This window comes from Urocampus carinirostris, chromosome 10 (genome assembly GCF_059441175.1).
Source record: "Urocampus carinirostris isolate Australia breed hairy pipefish chromosome 10, RoL_Ucar_1.0, whole genome shotgun sequence".
Lineage (NCBI taxonomy): Eukaryota > Metazoa > Chordata > Actinopteri > Syngnathiformes > Syngnathidae > Urocampus > Urocampus carinirostris.
Window position 1 is genome coordinate 33158252 of NC_142358.1, and position 19441 is coordinate 33177692.

A 19441-nucleotide genomic window follows, 5' to 3' on the forward strand; every position below is an offset into this window, starting at 1 on the left:
GCCGTGCGTAAAGTTGAGTTTCAAATCACATAAAGCACGAAAAAGTTGCAACTTGTATACAGGGACGCTGCTTAGGGACCTGCAACCTCTAGGGAACCCAGTATTGCTGTTAAAAGTGTCGATAAAAAACTCATACTGTTGGGATATAATATAATGAAATTGTGAATGTGTTTAATTGCTGTTAAAAATGTCAAAAAAATGTGTTCAAACGTCATATTGTTAGATATAACGAAATTGTGAATATGCTTAATTGCTGTTAAAAGTGTCAAGAAAAATTGTTAAAACCTCACATTGTTTATTTTCTGTTAATAGTGTCAATAAATTTGTTCAAACCAAAAAAAAACACAAAAAAAAACAGTATTGCCCAGTGCACATTGGTTAACTGCTGTTAAATTGCTGTTAAAAATGTCGAAAAAAATTGTTCAAACCTTACATTGTTTATTTGCTGTTAATAGTGTCAATAAAATTGTTCAAACCAAAAAAACTGCTGTTAAAAGTGTCGATAAAACTTTTTGGATGCCAACATTGTCACTTTGTGTGTCCACTCAAAAATACTTCTACAGAAATACAACAAAAATACTACACAATAACTAAAGAATATCAAATATAGTGCTTAAAAACAGGGACCTCGTAATTTAGTTTGCTTTCCTTCTGAAAATAAAAATATAGTGTAGAATTACTACAAAAATACTACAGTAATACTAGATTAGAAAATACTACTACAGAATTGTTTACCCCCAAAATACTAAGACAACTCCAGTAATAATACAAAAATACTAAAGAAATATGACAAAATACTACTATGAAAATACTACAAAAATTTTACAAATTTTCCTTCCTGCCGCTAGAGGGCGGTAAAGGTGTTGACTGGTTACGGCCATGCAATTTTTTATATTTCTTGATAATCGCAAGTTTCGTTTCTATGGTTATTATGCTTTACTCCATCCTATTTACCATCATTGGATGTATCCGGACCCATAGCTAGCAAAAAATATAATATTGTATCAATTGTCAGGATTACTTATGTGACTCACCTGTGCCCGCTCATTTGGTGCCAACCGCGGCGTGTTCTAATTGGCTCCCTGTCACTATTTGAACCCAGTCCTGCCAGTCCCTTGTGGTCAGTCCGTCTGCGAACCTTTGTTTATACAAGGCAAGCCTTTTTCAACCCTGACTCCCACATGTCCTGTTTTTGCTCCCGTCTCCGGCTACAACATGTTTTGATCCTGACCACGTCTGCTCTCCCGTCCCAGCTTACGACTTGTTTCTGACCCCGACCACGCTATGCTCTCCCAGTCCCGGCTACCCACCAGTTTTCCCTTCCCTGAGACCGCCATCACTCGCTACGGAAGATCCACTTCCATATTCGGATCACAGTCCAAATCCGAGAGCGACTTGCTTCCCGCGTCCAGCGAACACCAGATCGTGGGCGCAGCCTTTCCTCTTTCAATAAAACTTGTGGTAAACGTCATGTAGTTAGGTCCTGTTTCCGTTCTGGTCTTGACATTAATAAGCTTTATGATAGACCACAAACCAGTTTTCATCGCATGTGATATTCGGAAGATTTCTGTTTTGAACTGCTGGTTAAACGCAAAATTGCATCTCGTTTACGTGTGCATCAATTGGTAGGAAAAGGCAGAGTCTTTTTAGTGACATTATGGGGCAGAGAGGATAATGTATTTCATGCAGAGCAACGTAATTTTACTAAAGTCAATATTTTCAACTTGCTCTAAAGATATCTTCAAGACGAAAGACAACTCTGATGTCTCGCCGCATGTTCTTCCCTGTCCCTGCTGAAGAAAAGCAGGCCCAAACCATGATGCTGCCACCACCATGTTTGACTGTGGGGATGGTGTGTTGAGGGTGATGAGCTGTGCCGCTTTTACGCCAAACATAACGTCTTGCATTGTTGCCAAAAAGTTCTTTTTTTGGTCTCATCTGACACAAGCACCTTCTTCCACGTCTTTGTTGTGTCTCCCAGGGTGCTTGTGGCCAACTTTAAACGACACTTTTTATGGATATCTTTGAGAAATGGCTTCCTCCTTGTCAATCTTCCATAAAGGCCAGATTTGTGCAGTATACGAGTCCCAGGGTTGCGTAGGATTACTTTAACTTGATTATTTTCAATTACTTTTGGATTACTCCAATACCAAATATGCTAATAAAAGACAAAATAAACTAAAAATGAATAAAATTACTAAATTTTGTGCAGGCTTGGGGAGCAACGGAATACATGGAACGGCAAAAATGATGTTGGCAAGCTGTTTGGATTTATTTTCATTTTGTTTCTGTCGCACTTTATGTTAGTTTTGCCAAAGATCAAAGAGATCAAAGCCAGAAGAGAAAGCTTACGACGTGTTGAGTCATAATTTTATTCATATTTAGTTTCTTTTGTCTTTTATTAGCATATTTGGTATTGGAGTAATCCAAAAGTAATTGAAAGTAATCAAGTTAAAGTAACCCTACCCAACCCTGTATACGACTGATTGCTGCCCTATGGACAGATTCTCCCACCTCAGCTGTAGACCTCTGCGGTTCATCCAGAGTGATCATGGGCCTCTTGCCTGCGTCCCTGATCAGTTTTTTTCTTATATATGTCACAAACCAGGAACGGAGACGGGACCCAATTGCGTTCGTTTTGCTCAGTTTTTATTAAGATGGAGAACAGGACCTGCATTCCCGGTCCAATGATTGTTGGTCACGGGTAGCAGATAGCAGGAACGCGGAAGTGGCACTTTTGTGTCAAGCTAGAGTAGTCGTAGACAGCAATAAAATCAGGAGGAGCGAAAACAGAAACAGTCAAGAAAAGAGGTCAACAGGTATCAGGCAGGAAACAGGGCAGGATAGAGTCGGAGAGTCATAAAAAGCTTGCCTAGCTGGGAGCATAGATTCGCAGACGGTCTGACGGGTTCTTTCAGGAAGCGAAGAGTTTAAAAAGAGTCCAACAGCCAATCAGGTCCCGTGGCTGTTGGCGCCAACAGGGCAGCCTACCGCCAATACACATATTATATATATATATATTTATATATATATACAGCAATCACGACATGTATACAACATGAAATTGGCATGACATGAAGGCTGCATTTTGTAATAAAGTATACTCTGATATTATTACCACACTGGCCTCTGCTTTATTCTATTTTATTAAAAAACGGCAATGTGCAAAAATAATTTGTGATACATAAAGAGCAACCAAAACTATAACCGTACACATACAGAAATTAAAATGTATAGAAAAATAAAGGAAACTAAAACTTATGACAAGTTTTTACAAATCAGGCAAAGAAGGGTGGGCGTTTTTAAAAAAACTGTAAAAATGTGCAAATGCTTTCACTCGAACATTTCTCATCCCTAATTGTTTCCATCCCTGTACTATGTGTTGCTGTCTTTGAATATACTGTAACTACTTCAAACATTTGTCTGTATTCACAAGTATTGAATTCTTTCAATGGATCAGGGACCCTTACTTTGCTCCCGTTTTTCCCCAATATTGCTATAATACAGGGGTCGGCAACCTATGACACGCGTGCCACTGCTGGCACGCGAGCGAACGGCAAAATAATACAAATAATAATGATTTTTTTTAAAGCACATTTTTACCTAAACTTTAGACATTTTCAGTTGTGCGCCATGTTTACATTAGCGCCCTTCCTCCTCTGCTTCGTGTGTGAGTGCGTGTCTGCGCCGCGCCTCGCCTCGCAGAGGAGGAAAGATCAGTGTTTTAACCCAGCCACAGAAACACCGGCGCGCGATAAATGAATCATGACGGCTACTCCAGTGAAAAAATCTCGTTCTTTTCAGTCAGCGTGGACAAATGACTAGGGCTTTGTGCAAAAAAAATGACCGTGCTGTTTGTGCATCATGCCTCGAGAGTGCATATTGTACCTCGCACATCAAGGGTTAAACGTCATTACGAGACGAAACATGAACATGAATTCAAGGATAAGTCTGACAAGGCAAATACATTAAAACATGGTGAAAACCTTTGTCACTTCTAAAATCACCACCACTGAAGCAAGTTATCACATTGCTCACTGCATAGCAAAGCACGGAAAACCATTTAGTATCTGCGACCATATCAGATGTTATTATATATCTGTTGCACTCAATTACAAGTAGCCTTTTACCTTGCTGCTGTTATTTTAAATTTTGATATTTTCATTGATGAATGGTATGGTAGCTGTCCTTATCACTTGTTTTTGATTGTAGTTCATTGTTGATAAGGAATGGTTGATTCTGGTTAATTCTTGTGGTAAGTCATGGATGGCTACAGGCCTTTCCACATGTTGCTCACATCCATTTTTTAGTTTGTTGATGAACAAGAATAAAGAAAGATAAATTGGTTAGTTATACGATTTCAATGTATATCCATGTTGTATGTCCGGACTGGTATTAAATTACAGCTCTGTTGGATATAAAATAAAATGTTGTGCCCACTGATTTACAAGAAAATTTGAAAGCGGCACTCCACACCGAAAAGGTTGCTGACCCCTTCTATAATACTAAAAACAGTTTATCAAATGTCATCTTGAAAACATTACACTTTAACATCCCCATTGTATTGTGGATTTAATCTGATCTATTTAACGATTTGTTTATCATGATAACTGGTAAGAAACATCCGATTTCTCATCTTCTGTTAAACTCCACATAGGTCTTCACTTGTGCATGACGTTTTTCATGTACTATATTTCTACCTAAGATCTTCTCCTGTTAGAATCAACATTAAAACAGTTGACAGGGGTTTTTTTTGTCCTAATGGACTTTTACTCGACCTTTAGGTTTTTTGGTGATTGTCACAGGGTGGTAGGATCACGTTTTTACATTGATTGCTTCATATTTGTGATCTTGAAAGGTTTTATCAAATGTATACTCCATGTATACACTATGTCATTTTACGGTGATGAAACACTTTTCTCAAAGTCAGTACCATAAAAGTATGTTGTCACCTTAGACAAAAGTAGTTCACGTACTTGATTACTTTCAATTACTTTTGAATTACTCCAATACCAAAAATGCTAATAAAAGACAAAAGAAACTAAATATGAATAAAATGATGACTCACAACACGTGGTAAGATTTCTCTCTTGGCTTTGATCTCTTTGATCTCCGGCAAAACTAACAAAATGCGACAGAAACAAAATGAAAATAAATCCAAACAGCTTGCCAACATCATTTTTGCCGTTCCATGTATTCCGTTACTCCCCAAGCAGGTGTAACAGAGTTGAAATTTGATTGTTTTAAATGTTTTTGTGAATTCTCACAAAATCTGTGTTTTTGTTGTATTACTGTTACTATTCCGGTACCCGATTCAATTGTTAAGTCATGGGTATCTGCGACTGTCTTTTTCGTTTGGCACTTTATGGGCTTCAGCGCTTGCCGTAGCTTCAGCTAATTTGCATCGCGCTGAAGGTAAGATGTGCCCAATATCAGTTGGATAAACTGCATAAAATGCATATTTTGCTAGATATAGGAGCTGCTTTCACAAATTATTTTTGTATATAAAGATATATAAATTGTGCTAAATGATGTATATTAAAAAAACACTAAATATGAAGTAAAGTAATACAGTTTGAAACGATGATGCAACATGTTTTGATACAAACACACCACGAGGTGCGGCCTGTTGAGTGATGACCCTTTTTTTGTATCTTCAATGTTTGTAGATTATTGCAGTTGTGAACAGATGCCCTGACTTTTGTATCGTTTTGTTTACTGAATGCAGGTACGTGGGAAAGTTAAGTTCACTGTTACTATTAAAGTTTCACTATTAATGTGCTCGCATGTTGTCTGCTTGCCGTAGCTTCAGCTAATTTGCATCGCGCTGAAGATTTTTGCAGTCGTGAACTGATGCCCTGACTTTTGTATTGTTTTGTTTACTGAATGCAGGCAATAAACCGAGTGACTGGGAAACCTTGTGTCGCGCATGATTGAGGGTCGTTACACCTACACAAAATTTAGTAATTTTATTCATACTTAGTTTCTTTTGTCTTTTATTAGCATATTTGGCATTGGAGTAATCCAAAATTTAATTGAAAGTAATCAAGTTAAAGTAACCCTACCCAACCCTGGTCATTATAAACACGGGGCTAAGAATGACCTGACCTTACTACCAACAGTATGAAATAGGTTCATGTTTGCGTCCATGATCCATGTCAATCCATTCCTCCGTTTCATTGAAATCGCTTGGTTCAAACAAACCAGGAAGTTGCTTGTAAACAAACCTTGGAGGTCATGAATCAGTAAAGTCATAATATACATATATACATTGAAATGAGTAGTGCCTCTCAATGTTTACAAAAACCTAGAAAAAGCAAGGTGTTTACATCTTGCCCAGCTCAATCGAGAGCCAGTGTTAAAAAAGCCCCCCGGCCCCCAGAAGTTCAAGTGGTCGATACCGTTAGAGTGGATTCATTACGGTTTCCATCAATATCGGAGCTATCACTGGTGGCGTCCCGGTGGCTCAACGGTTCATCGCTCATATAAAAGTCCTCGACGGTTTCTGCCGAAAGTCTGCGATTGCGACAATAGAGCGTCTCCTCTTTGACGGGCGCGTTGGAGCCTTTATGGTAGCGCATGTGCACGCCGCTGTAGGCAGGCTTGCCCAAGTGCAGGTTCTTGGTGACCGGGGTGAAATTATACTTCCTGCGGTTTTTGTGCCGGGAATTTCGTTTTGGTTCGCGTTGCGTGACCTTGGGTTCATTGAGGATGCTTGACAAGGAGCATTTTTTGAAAGTTCGAACGTCTTTCTGATCTCCTTTCTCCTTTCTCTTTTCCTGTTGTTTGACTTCGACAATCACGACTGCCTCGTCCCCTTCCGTGTAGAAGTCTGCTACCGCTTTTTCTTTCATGTCTTCCTCAAGCTTCTCCTGCTCCTCTTTCTTTTCTTGCACAGGCTGTCTCTTCTGTACTTGTTTTTTTTCATTCACCTCAATGTTGTCCACCGCCTGCTCCTCCGGTTCCTCAATCATTGGCTTCTGGCCTTCCATCTTTTTCTCCTCCCACTTAAGCTTCTCATTCTCCTCGACACTACCACACTTGTCCCCATTCCCCTTTTTCATAAAATCTTCTTCCATCTTTTCCTCCATCTCTTCCACTTTAAAGTTCTCCTCTGCATACTCTTCCTCACACACAGTTTTTTCCTCATCATCATAATTGTTGTCTTCTTCTCCACCTTTCTTCTTTTCCTCCACCTCCACTTTATGCCTATAACTGTCTTCTTCCTCATAGTCCCTCGTCTGGTCTTCATCTTCCTCCTCATCATCCCCTACCGTCCCTTCCAACGTGTCCTCTAACCTCGCATCTATCGACTTGTCTTCTTTTTCTTCCGTTTCATCCTGCACCTCTTCCTCTGGATTTTGCTCCATTCCTTCATTTTCATAATTTCCATTTTGGTGCTCCTCCTTTCCCACATAACCGCCATCGTTGTTCTCCTCAGACCACGCCCCTCCTTGTGTATTATCATTCCCGCCCTGCCCATCATCTTGGTCCTCGTTGTCGTCATCCTTTCGGATTCCGCTGTCCGGATCCTCTTCCTCCTCGCCCTCTTCCGATTCCGGGGTATCTTCAGCTGAGTCCCGTCTTGGCTCTTGGAGATTGTCAATATCTCCACAGGCTGAAATTGACAAAGGGAGTATTTAAATTCATGTTTTGTTTGAGATGAAAAAAAGGAAAACTAGGGATGCACGTTAATTATCGGCTGATAACAGCAAAAAACGATGGCACAGATATAAAACCAATAGCAAAAAAATGTATCTTGATTATTGGTCATAAAATTGAATCGGCCAACACTAATTATGAGATACATTCCAAGCATTTCTATTACAGTAGCACAAGGTTTTTATTGGTTACTGTAACCACGGTCTCGATACTTTGCAAATTATCACTGTGCATTGTGTTGTGCATTCTGATTGTCCTGTGTCTGCCTGTACATGACGTTGCAGTCTTTATTAACAGTATGACAAAGATCCCTTTTCAATTTCATGTTTCTCTAAAAGCTATCATGACAACAAAACACTCTGGCGACCAGGGCCAAAAAGCAGAGGAAGATGCTTGTTTACCACCCAAAAAACTGGATTTCTCCACCCGCTAAACTTGCTCTGGAGTTGCATGCGGCTCTTCGTCGCCCCCTAATGGCTGCCTGGCGCTTTTTGGAAAAGATTTTATTATGGAAAAGTAGATGGACAACAGCACACAAACATTTTTAACGTTTTCCCATAGATATAGATATATACCTTACGTGTTTCCCTTCTTATGGGTTTATATTGGGCCTTTATTTTCTTTCGTGGCTACAGACATATATTTATTTAATTTTTTGGTCAAATATGGTTCTCTCAACATTTTGGGTTGCCACCCCCTGCCCAAAGTAATCTAAAAGTGACAAAATATCTTTTAGTACACACATCAAAGGCGGCGGCCTCTCCAGCAGCTCCGTGTTACTTCGTTTTTTTTTGTGATTTATTGCTTTTGTTTGCTTCTATTTTCGGTGTTTTTTGTCCCGTTTGACAACTACACTTTGGATTACTTTCTATCCTATGACTATGGGTTTTAACGCACAAAAATGCGTTTATTCAAGGAAATTAACTCCTTGCCCTGAAGAATTCTCATGCCGGCGTGATTCCCCATTTACCGGACGAGGTGAGGGGGCTCTATCGTGGCTGCAGAGCCAGAGCTCATGTGAAGGCTAAGCGGCTAGCGGCAATATAAGCCTTCGGTACCGTCCGTAATCATGGGAAGTGTGAACTCTCTACCAATAAGACCGACGAATTGACTGTGCTGGTGAAAAACAACAAAGCGTACAGGGACTGCAGTTGCTGTGTTTTACGGAAACGTGGCTCACGTCTAGCATCCCGGACGCTAACGTGGAGCTACCCGGCTTCAACGCTGTTAGGGCAGACAGAGACACAAAAGCCTGCGGGAAGCGGAGAGGAGGCGGACTCGCCATCTACGTGAATACGAGGTGGTGTAACCCTGGGCATGTAAACACAAAGATTTCCATCTGCTGCAGGGACGTCGAACTTTGGCCTAGCGTGTGACATCGTCCACTCCGCTGTTGCTAAACTACAAACACAGCACCCCGAGGCCATCCTATTAATCTCTGGGGACTTCAATCACGTGACTCTGGATACAACACCGCCTGCTTTCTTTATTATTTTATTTTTCAAGACAAGGATACTGCTGGAAGTGTGAATTTCCCTACGGGAATGAATAAAGCATCTATCTATAGTGTCCTGAAATCAGAATCGATTGAGCCTGTAAATTGTATTGTATTTAAATGTATAATAAAGAATTTAATAAATAAATAAAGGTTTCAACTTCACGGGTTTTTGACTTCTGAACTCTTCCCCCGCGAAAACGGTAGTTTGGCAAAACTGATATCATGCATACCTAGTGAATACTCATTGTTGGATGTTCTGACTCTATTTACGGTTTCATTTTTTATTCATTCAAGCCAAATCAAAAATGGCGCACCTGCACTTCTCTTGGATCGCCTCTGGGTGCTCTTGTCCCTTTGATCAGATGTGTAAGAGTTTGGCGGTACATAATCCTGGAAAACACAAACAGCATAATAGTTATTTTCTTTATCAATTTGACTTAAATTTTGGTAAATTGGCTAAAGATTAACAACTGGTAAATGACAATTATAACATACTGAGCTTCCTGGACTCTGCCACTTCAGCGTCTCATCATTATCCGAAAAGTCGGACTTGAGCCGAGAGTCGGCTTCGCTGGCTGATGAGCCTAAAATCTCTGTCTGCACCATCTTGCTTTGGTTGACTGAAAATGCCAAAAGTGTGTCAAACAAAACCAGCAGCTAATATCAGCAGCTGATTAAAAAAACTTTAAAACCGAGGTTTTGTAGAACAGTACCCCTTTTCTTTCGTAATCGAATGTCATTAATATCATTTGTGTCTTCTTCTTTGGTTTTGTCCAGCTTGAAAAAGAACAAAAAGAAGGAAATACCATTAAATATTTGTGTGGCAGTAGAAGTTTGTAACACTACAAGACTCATTTCCACTTACTTGATTTCTTCTAGATAATTCACAAACTGTGCTTTGTAGCCCGAGAGACATCTCGTTGGTTTTAGACATCTTTTTATGTTCTGTTGCCACGTGGCGATTGAGTGAGCCTTGAAGCAACATGTTACTTTTCTCCAAGAACTGCAAAGTCCAAGAGAGAAACAAACAAAATAATAAAACAGTCTCTTCAACAATTGTAATTTACACGGACAATGTTTAAAAATGCTGTTACTACACAGCAAGGACTGATGTCGATACATTTAAAGCTTTCATATAATTTTGGCAGACATTCGGACAAGGATCAGAGCAGAGTATGAAAAGGTATTTTGTCAAGCCTCGGATTGTGCAATTGCAAGTTCCCCCATTTTGAAAATGGTTAATATTTTGCCATGTATTAGTTAGCTAACAGAATGCTGTGCCGTAAATTTCCGACTCGGGCTTTCAGCTCCAGTCTAAATTGGTGATGTGCCGTTTGCAAACCGGCCCCTGGAAGTGAAATTTCCTAAATTGTGAAGACTCGGGTGGGGGAGAAGTGATTTGAACTGACCCTGGCCCTGACGCATGCCTGGGTCTGATGCCACAGAAGCCCCCACCCCGATTGCGGTCCACTCGGGGAGCCGGCAACACGATGCGTGACACGAAAAGCCTGTCTTTTGTCACAAAATCCAGAAAAGTTAAGGAAGACTGCATAAACAAGAACAATGAATGACGGGTCGAAATTTAGATTGGGTCGGAATTGGGATTGTGCTCAACATCTTACCTCAGGTGCGGACAAAATATTTTCCTGCGAAAGGCTTGTTAACTATGGAGTTGTCCAACCTTTTGCTACTCGATCAAACCCAATAAATTGTATTTCTTTGTGCAGCTTCTCTCTTCAAATTTAATGGCTTTTGGTGCGATTGCTTTAGTGGATTACCACTAGACAATCATAGTTTGTGAAACCTGTGACATTTCTCAAGGCCATGTAGGAGGCTTTCAGGCGCCAAATCGGAATCTGATGACTTTTTCAAAGACTGATATGACTGGACACAGCCTTTTAAGATTTTTTGAGAAGTATATTTATGAGCCTAGCAATAACAACAAGCTTAAATGTTGTTGCTTAAATTCCAAATACAATAGCACACATTTTGAAGCAGCGCAACCAGGGACAACAACATCAAATGATGGAAATAAATTTCAGGCCTGCAGAGAAGGCATTGCTGGCCCAACACTAATAGAATGCATTTTTTACGAAACATGGAGCTACCAAATACTATGCATATTATATAGTTTACAATAGGTTATAGCAAATTACGAAATAGACATTTTCTAGAAAAAAACAACATAAATAAATAAAAAATTAGGCCTCCTGTTAGTTTAAATATAAAGGTTAGGTCAATCCACTTCCAGTGCATCTTTAGACAAAGAAAGCGATCAAGAGGGATCAATCAGTATCACAATTCCTTCTTGAAATCAGTTATCCATTTTTATATACATTCTAATAACTAAATCCATTGATTGCAACTAATATTAAACAGTTTCATTCATACCAAATTTCTACAATAACATTATTAACGGTCAACTCTTTGTTGTTTGCAGTTATTTTAAGTGATAACATTGTCGAAGAAGCCCTTTCAAGTTAAAATGGAGACCTAAATGCCACTACGATTTATTTTTGAAAATCTTCTTCCTTAAAATAAAATACAATTTATAATACATGGCAGCTCTGTGGTTACTCCAGAGTGTTATTAATCAGTTATGGGGATAATACAAACAGTTTAGGATTTAAAATAATTTGTCAAATCTTTGAATAAGAGAATTTGCACAATTTGTAGCTGATTCAATACTTTTTTTGCCAAAATCACATGTTGTTTGACGAACAGGATAATCGCTAGCCACCAAAATAAGCGTTATGTTTATTGTGCTTATTTGTGTTTTTAATATTGGACACATGTAAAAGGCATTGCATTGGATCCCATTCCATTGTTTTGACTATTATTCATCTCTGTTGCTACTCATTTTTACCATTATGCACTGTTTAAATCATTGTCACTATCTGTCAATAACGTTTCTTTGATTTCCATACCCTTCATTGCTGATCTGTTTTTTTTTTAACCTAGGAAATTTGATAAGAAGTTGGGGCTCGGGGAGGACCTTTTATAACATGTTAGGACTTCTTATCGTAGGTTTGGGTCCTCCCCTGTTCTATTGATGTCTTCTCTTCTTATTTTGAGTGTCGACTAAACTATCAATTTATAACAAGTTAAGACTTCTTATCGTAGGTTTGGGTCCTCTCCTGTTCTATTGATGTCTTCTCTTCTTATTTTGAGTGTCGACTAAACTATCAATTAGATATACCTGCAGCATAATTTAAGAAAAACGGATGGATGGATGGATAGATGGATGATACTGTGGCCGATGTATCTCATCCACATACCTGTATCCTCCTGTCTTTCTCCTCCAGCAGTATGGTAAACTCAGTGAGTCTACGGGTAAGTTCTTCCTTCTCCAGAAGGTTTGGGTTTTGGTTCACCCTCCACTGGAGGTGACCGATCCTGTCTTTGCAGTCCACCAATTCTCTCTCCGTGTTTTGCAGCTTCCTTGCCAGCTTGTCACGGCTCGAGCGAGTCTCAGCGAGCAACTTTCGCAAAGCTTTCACTTCGTTCTTGTGCTGTTCTTGTATCTAGGAAATTCAAGTAGAAGTCTGGGAATATAGACAATGAATGAACACATAGCTCCATATTTGAACAATGATGACTTTGGGGAATAGGAGACATCTGTCCAGGAATAGCTGCCAGACAAACTGTTCATACTCGAATTCAGTGCCCTTGCACAGGGTATAAGTATCTTCAAGATTGAAATGAACCTTCAACAAACCCAACTTTTAGGGTATTAACAGAATATATTTTGGCGTTTGGTTAAATACAGAAACCCTCTGACCCAAGTCAGGATAAGCAATTTGTAAAATGAATGAATGAAAACACACTTACGTTCTATAGATTATTAATGACCAATATTTCATGTTGACAATGTCTGTTTATTGTTGGTTGATGCTACATCCATTGTAACCTGGTCATCCTTTTTTTTTCTTTATTTTATATCATACTTTAATTATTTTTATCTTATTTTTATTGTTTATCAATGCAACATCCATTGCAGCCCGGTCACCCTGGGATTACCTCATACGCGGTCCATTCTCAAGGTTTTTTAACTTTCCTCATGCTGAGGTTTGTTTTTTCTTGCCCTCATGTAGGTTTTAGATCAAGGAATGGTGTAATACTAGTCTAGTTTGCCATAGTATGTGGTCTGTGCAGCACTTTAAGACTCCATTGTGATTAAGTGCTGAACAAATAAATACAAGTGACAATAAATACAGAAAAGGTTGGACTGAAACAAAAATATTGCCACTTTGCTTTTAAAGTGTTAACAGAATATCTTTTAACGTTTGGCTGAATGCATTAACGCCCTGACCCTAGTGAGGTTAAGCAAATCGGAAATAAATGAATGAATGAATAAATACAGAAAAGGTTGGAAAGAAACAAACATATTGCCCCTTACTTTAGTATTTTACCTAGACGAGCACAAACCCTGGACTATCACAGTATATTTGTGCTTCTGTCTTTGAGTGGTTGTTTGATGCTATGGAAGAAACTGTAGAGTCATGGACTTCGCCACAATATATCAGTCATTTCGAAATAAATGTCGGAAAATATGTATTTGCAAACTCAAAAATTAGTCATGGATTTTAATAAAAGCAATAACATCAATGATAGCGCGTGTAAAAATAATGTTGTATTAAATACTAGGCAAAGCTAAATCGTTATGATATCGGGGAACTATTTGAATTCCTTTTGTGGGAAGGGTGCTGATCGGGGCATGTGGCGTGAGTAATATGCTTACACCCATGTGATGCTGTAGAAAACGAGAATTGGACCACTGTATCTCCTGGATGCGTCTGAAAGGGGCGGAGTGAGGGGGCTTGAATACCCTCCTCTGTATCAATTTCCCAGAAAGAATCAAGATTGCACAGAGGGTGAGAGAGGGGTGCCCTCAACCACTCTAAGACTTGGGGCGCTGAAATATGCCTGGTTGTAGTATGATGGAGAGTAAGTTGAGAGGGAGTGTTGAGGTGTGTTTTGGCGATGTGGTAGGCAGAGTGTCAGCTGTGAGTACAGGGTGGGATTGGGAATGTGTGCCTTTGTTGGTGAGAGAGTGACAGAGAGAGTACTGGAATGGAAGGAGGGGCCCTCAAGATTGATGTGGGTTAAGGTTCTTGTGCTGTTCTTGTATCTAGAAAAATCCAAGGAGAAAGGTGACAGGCTGTTGTGTAGTAATTCAAGAGGTTTAAGTGTGTTGAGTGTGGTAGGAAGGCTTTATGGCAGGATTTTGATTGTAAGAGTAAGGGATAAGACAGAAATAGTACTTGGGGCGAAAACGTGTGGGTTTAGAAGAGGAAGGGGATGTAGAGATTAGATATTTGCAGTGAAGCAGTTCTGTGAAAAGTTCACAGTGAAAGGAAAAGTGATGTATTGGGGATTTGTGGATTAAGAGAATATGACAAGATCGATCGGGAAGAATTGTGGCAAGTGTTGAGGATATATGGGATGGGTGGCAGGTGGCTGTGTGCTGTGCAAAGCTTGAATGAGGATAGTAGAGCTTGTGTGGATGTGGGGAGAGAGGTGAGCGGGTGGTTTCCGGTAAGAGTGGGTTTGAGGCAAGGGTGTGCTATGTTACCTTGGTTGTTCAATTTGTATATGGATGAAGTGGTGCGTGAGATCCGTGTAAGAGCAGGGAGAGCAGGTATAGTGTGTGGGGTTATGAAAATGAAATGAAATGATCTGCATTTATCTAGCGCTTTTCAAGTCAAGACTTCCCAAAGCGCTTTACAGTGTGCTTCACATTTCCCAATAGCGGCCGTGCAGCCATGTAAGGCTGCTTATTGGGGGTAATAGGGGTTCAGTGTCTTACCCAAGGACACTTCGACATGTAACACGGAGGAGCCGGGATTCGAACTGCGATCTCTTGATCCCAAGACGAGCGCTCTACCTCCTGAGCCACTGCCGCCCCGGGTTAGGTTGCACATGAGTTAGCTGTTGTTTGCAGATGACACTGCTCTGGTGGTTGACTCTAAAGCAGGACTTAGTGCTTTGGTGGTGAGGTTTGATAGAGTGTGTAAGAGAAGGCAGCTTAACGTGAATGCAGACACAAGTAAGGTATTGAGGTGTTTGAGAAGTGGTGAGGTACGTGGATTCGAAATTTTGTTAAATGGTGTAAGGTTGCTGGAGGTAGATGCTTTTAAGTATTTGGTTTTGTACGTTGCAGATGGTGGTGGTTTGGAGGATGTGAAAAAGAGAGTGGGTAAAGGGTGCAAGACAATGGGTGTGCTGAACGCTTTGTTCAAATGTAAAGATCTGCGAATGGATGCAAAGCGAGGATTGTATAAAGGTGTTTTGGTACCAACAGTGATGTATGGCTCAGAGTCGTAGTCTTTGAGAGTAAATGAGCCTAATAGGTTAAATGTCTTCCAAATGAGATGTTTGGTTAGTATGTGGGGAGTGACATGACTGGATAGGTTAATAAAGAAGGAAGTAAGGACAAGGAGAAGAAGTGGTGTGGTGAGAGAGCTTGTGAGAGGGTTGATGAAAGGTTCTGAGATTGTATGGACATGTAGAAAGAACGGATGTAGGTTGTTTGACTGAGCGTATGTAGTGAAACGTGCTCTGGGTGTGAGCCCGATTAATTTAATGGATGCAAGAGTGTGTGCTAGGAATGGATGTGAATGTCGAAGCATAGTTAAGAAGGACTGGTATCTAAGCATATGATGCACAAGGGGTAAACCAGTGTATGCTGTCAGGCCTCTTAGCAAGATAAGGCTTCAGTATATCGATAGACAGTTATATATTTGAATTTGTACAGCCAGTGTCCACCATTTGAAATGGCAATTCAATTGTCAAGTGATCTGAGGCCATTTTATATGCAGTCAATTTTTTATATGAGCCATATAAAACAGCAAAAAACATGCAGAAAGGAAAAAAACCAACCTGCGCAATGCTCCCATCCAAATCTTGGTATTGCTGCAGAGCTACTGTGTGACGATGCAAGACGTTCTTCAACAATTTGTTTTCCGACTTGGAATCCTTCAACTGCTGTTGTAAGACATAATTCTGGTTCTTGAGCTCCTTCATGTTGTTTGCAGACACCTCCCTCAACTTTACGGGGTCTCGGATTGGTGGCAACTTCAGCTTTGCGGCTAGATGGGTCACACGTTTTACACCATACAGTAAACGTGGAGATAACATCATACCTGTCAACTCATATGTTTTCCCTATATTTTCTGTTTTTTTTTTTATATTTCAAAATATTTACGACATATAACAATTCTTGTACAGGGAAAAATAATTGAAATACACTGCTATGTATAATAAGCAACATTAAACTTACTGCAAGTGGACAAATAACTAAGAAAGATGCTAAGAGTTGTTTGTGTTGTGTTTTATTCTAAAAAGCCTGTCTCGCCGTGAGTAAATAGGTTCCACGTTGTGTTTGTAAGGTTTATTATCGTTTAAAGTTGCTGTTCAAAATTTGCAACTTTGTTATTCTCGGCCACCACCCCCTGGCTTAAATTCATGATAGCAGCCTCGGTCATCTCATTTATCAAGTATGTGCATTTCTTAGACGCGCTCGACTAAACTCTTCTTTTCTTATCTTTTTGGGGGTTTGTGCCGTGGGCGAGAGGTGCAAAACACTTTTGCATTGCTTAAAACACTTTTACATTTTAGGAAACACTTTTACACATAAAAAAGAAACAAAAATCAAGTTTTGAAACAAATGTACGTTTCAGAGAACAACTTGAAAAGACACAAAACACTTTTAGATCTCAAAATATACCGGAAAGGAAATGTCCGAACTCTAGGGCTCACCCGGAAGTGACGGCGAGAAGCTAATGTTGAAGTGGAAACACGAGCTGCAAGGACATGGACGGCCAAATCTTTTATGTTTTGCCCATTTTTGTACCGAAAGCATGAGCTGCTTAAAGCAGTTTTACTTTTCGTGGGGTCGGTCCTTGGACAAATACTGTCGAAGATCAGAGCGAGAAACTGGACATGCTACAGCAGTGCATACAGTATTAGCCATATTTATGATATATAAAAGTGTTTTAGGATTTTTAAAAGTGTTTTTGTGTCTTGTCGAGTTGTTCTCTAGAATGTACATTTGTTTCAAAACTTGTAATTATGTTTTCTAAAATGTAAACACGTTTTACACAAAGTGTTTTGCACCTCTCGGCCACCGTAGGTTTGGGTTGGCGTTTGGAGTGTATTTGAAACTGGCTTTTTCCAACTTTCACCATTTTCATGCTACACTAACAAAAAATGCAATGACAAGCATAAAGTCAATCTCCAACCCCCCCCACCCTCTATCAGGGGGATAAATTCCTTCTACCTAATGTATTGTGCAGCATTGTTGAAAGAATCATAAGAGGCAGATAGGCACAGTGGGGAGAAAATGTATGTAAAGGTTTTTTGAACTCAGTGTTAAAATATTCCACATTCAACTATTTCAGGGCACCTCAAACGACGCACCCCACCTTTATTACGGCGAATTGCAATCATTAATAAGGGGATCAAGTGGCTGAGGCTGACAGGTATGCAATATTTATAGTTCCACTCGTGTTTCATTCGAATACCTTCACTTCGCCTGTAAGGATTCAGTTTGTCCTCTTGAGCTTTGTATCCATATGACTTAGTTTGCAAAGAGCGTTGGGCGGAGAGGAGTCGAGGAAGAGTACATGTTTGTGTAAAGTCTTTGGCGCTCCTTGCAGCGTCCCCCTCAGCTCCAGACCTCGGTACAAAATCCCGTTGGTTCACACTCATCGCTCCCTTGCAGCGGCTTTTTGCTCCCTTCTAAAGACGCATTGCAAATTAAAGAATAAGAATGTGCACGGCGCAAGAAGGGGCCACACGCACGCCAAATCCGATTGACGGTTAACTTTACTGTGAAGCTCTCAATCCGACTTCAGTGTCGCTTTTCGTGACGCCATCGGTTGTAACCTCATATCAGAGCACAGAAACAGACGACGCCTATTCTTAATACAGGTAGACGATGCAGGTGACGTCATACATGTGGTGTGACGTCATGGGTTGGCGGGTAAGTGTTGCAACGAGGACCTCTTCCGATTTCATTACTACTACAGGATTACGTTTTTTTAAACCCACAAAACCTCACATTGTTTATTTGCTAAAAACCAAAAGAAAAAAAAGTATTTAATTGCTGTTAAAAGTGTCGATAAAAACTCATATTGTTTGGGATATGATATAATGAAATTGTATGTTTAATTGCTGTTAAAAAATTGTTAAAACGTCATATAACGAAATTGTGAACATGATTAATTGCTGTTAAAATTGTCGAGAAAAATTGTTCATACCTCACATTGTTTATTTGATGTTACTAGTGTCATTAAAATTGTTCAAACCAAAAAAAAAAAACACAACGAAGTTATAAATGCAGTACGGGAGTCCCTAAACATTTTCCTGTGTGGAACAGAAAAAGTGAGAGGATTGCAGGATTGGCTAATTGGCTAGTTCTCTTATACCTAGCCGCTCCTTTGCACATCTGTTCTCCTCTGCACTATCGTACTCCAGTGTTATTGTTATTGTATAGTGACTTGTTTACCTGACCGCCCATTTTGCACATCTGGTTAGCTGCTCCTCTTGCACTCTTTGCACTACTGTATAATACTATACAAAGCTATAATTATTTAGCATATTATTAGTACTTCAATACTCTAACTCAGTACAACATTTATTTATATCTGTACATTCAAGGAAACTGTGCGGGTCAGATGTATTGACATTTCGTTCTGTATACACGTGTACAAGAATGACAATAAAGTATATCTGAATCTGAATTGTAAAAATGTATCGTTTTCCAGAATGTCACCATCAAATTACTTCACTGATCAAAAGTCAGAAAATAAAGAGTAGAGCTATTAATGAAATAAATAACAATCACAAATAAAGGTCCTTGGAACAGGAAGTATCTGTTTTGCTGTCTTAACAGGTCCAGGTTAAGCTTAATAGTCACTGCACTACCAGTGGTATAGATCAGTGTTTCTCAACTGGTGGGTCATGACCCAAAAGCGGGTCAATGACACTCCTTAATAGTAGATCACGGTAATGCCCTTCACTCGCTATTTCACACAAAACTCAGCATGAGTCAAGTCAAGTACAGTTTATTTGTATAGCCCTTAATCACAAGAAGTCTCAAAGGACTGTACAGACCCATATTACACCATCCCCCGATCTAAAACCTTCATGAGGGCAAGGAAAAACTCAAAAACCTTGGCATGAGGAAAATAAAGAAACCTTGAGAAGGAGTGGCACCAAATCAGCACATTTCATTTAGCAGTACCCTCAGGATTTTCAGTGCCTTGCGAAAGTATT

The 19441-nt window shown here is 39.8% G+C and overlaps 1 protein-coding gene across 1 annotated transcript; it reads right to left on the reverse strand.

The window, feature by feature from the left end:
• Nucleotides 1-3128: 3128 nt before the first annotated feature.
• On the reverse strand, nucleotides 3129-17969 carry LOC148358779 (uncharacterized). The gene is made up of 8 exons (XM_088346103.1): nucleotides 17686-17969; nucleotides 16043-16251; nucleotides 12439-12684; nucleotides 10026-10163; nucleotides 9874-9937; nucleotides 9656-9780; nucleotides 9475-9550; nucleotides 3129-7618 (listed from the first exon to the last, which is right to left on the reverse strand). Exons 1-8 carry the CDS (start codon nucleotides 17870-17872, stop codon nucleotides 6387-6389), a joined length of 2277 nt encoding a protein of 758 aa, XP_088202229.1. The 5' UTR covers nucleotides 17873-17969; the 3' UTR covers nucleotides 3129-6386.
• Between the last annotated feature and the right edge of the window lie 1472 nt (nucleotides 17970-19441).

What these genes read in the sequence shown, in the direction of transcription:
- LOC148358779 (XM_088346103.1), bottom strand. Translation starts at nt 17,872, where the DNA reads ATGAGTGTGAACCAACGGGATTTTGTACCGAGGTCTGGAGCTGAGGGG. An exon ending in TCCTTACAGGCGAAGTGAAG is followed by an intron (nt 16,252 to 17,685) that starts GTATTCGAATGA and finishes TGACCCATCTAG; the next exon opens with CCGCAAAGCTGAAGTTGCCA. An exon ending in AATTATCTAGAAGAAATCAA is followed by an intron (nt 9,938 to 10,025) that starts GTAAGTGGAAAT and finishes TTCTTTTTCAAG; the next exon opens with CTGGACAAAACCAAAGAAGA.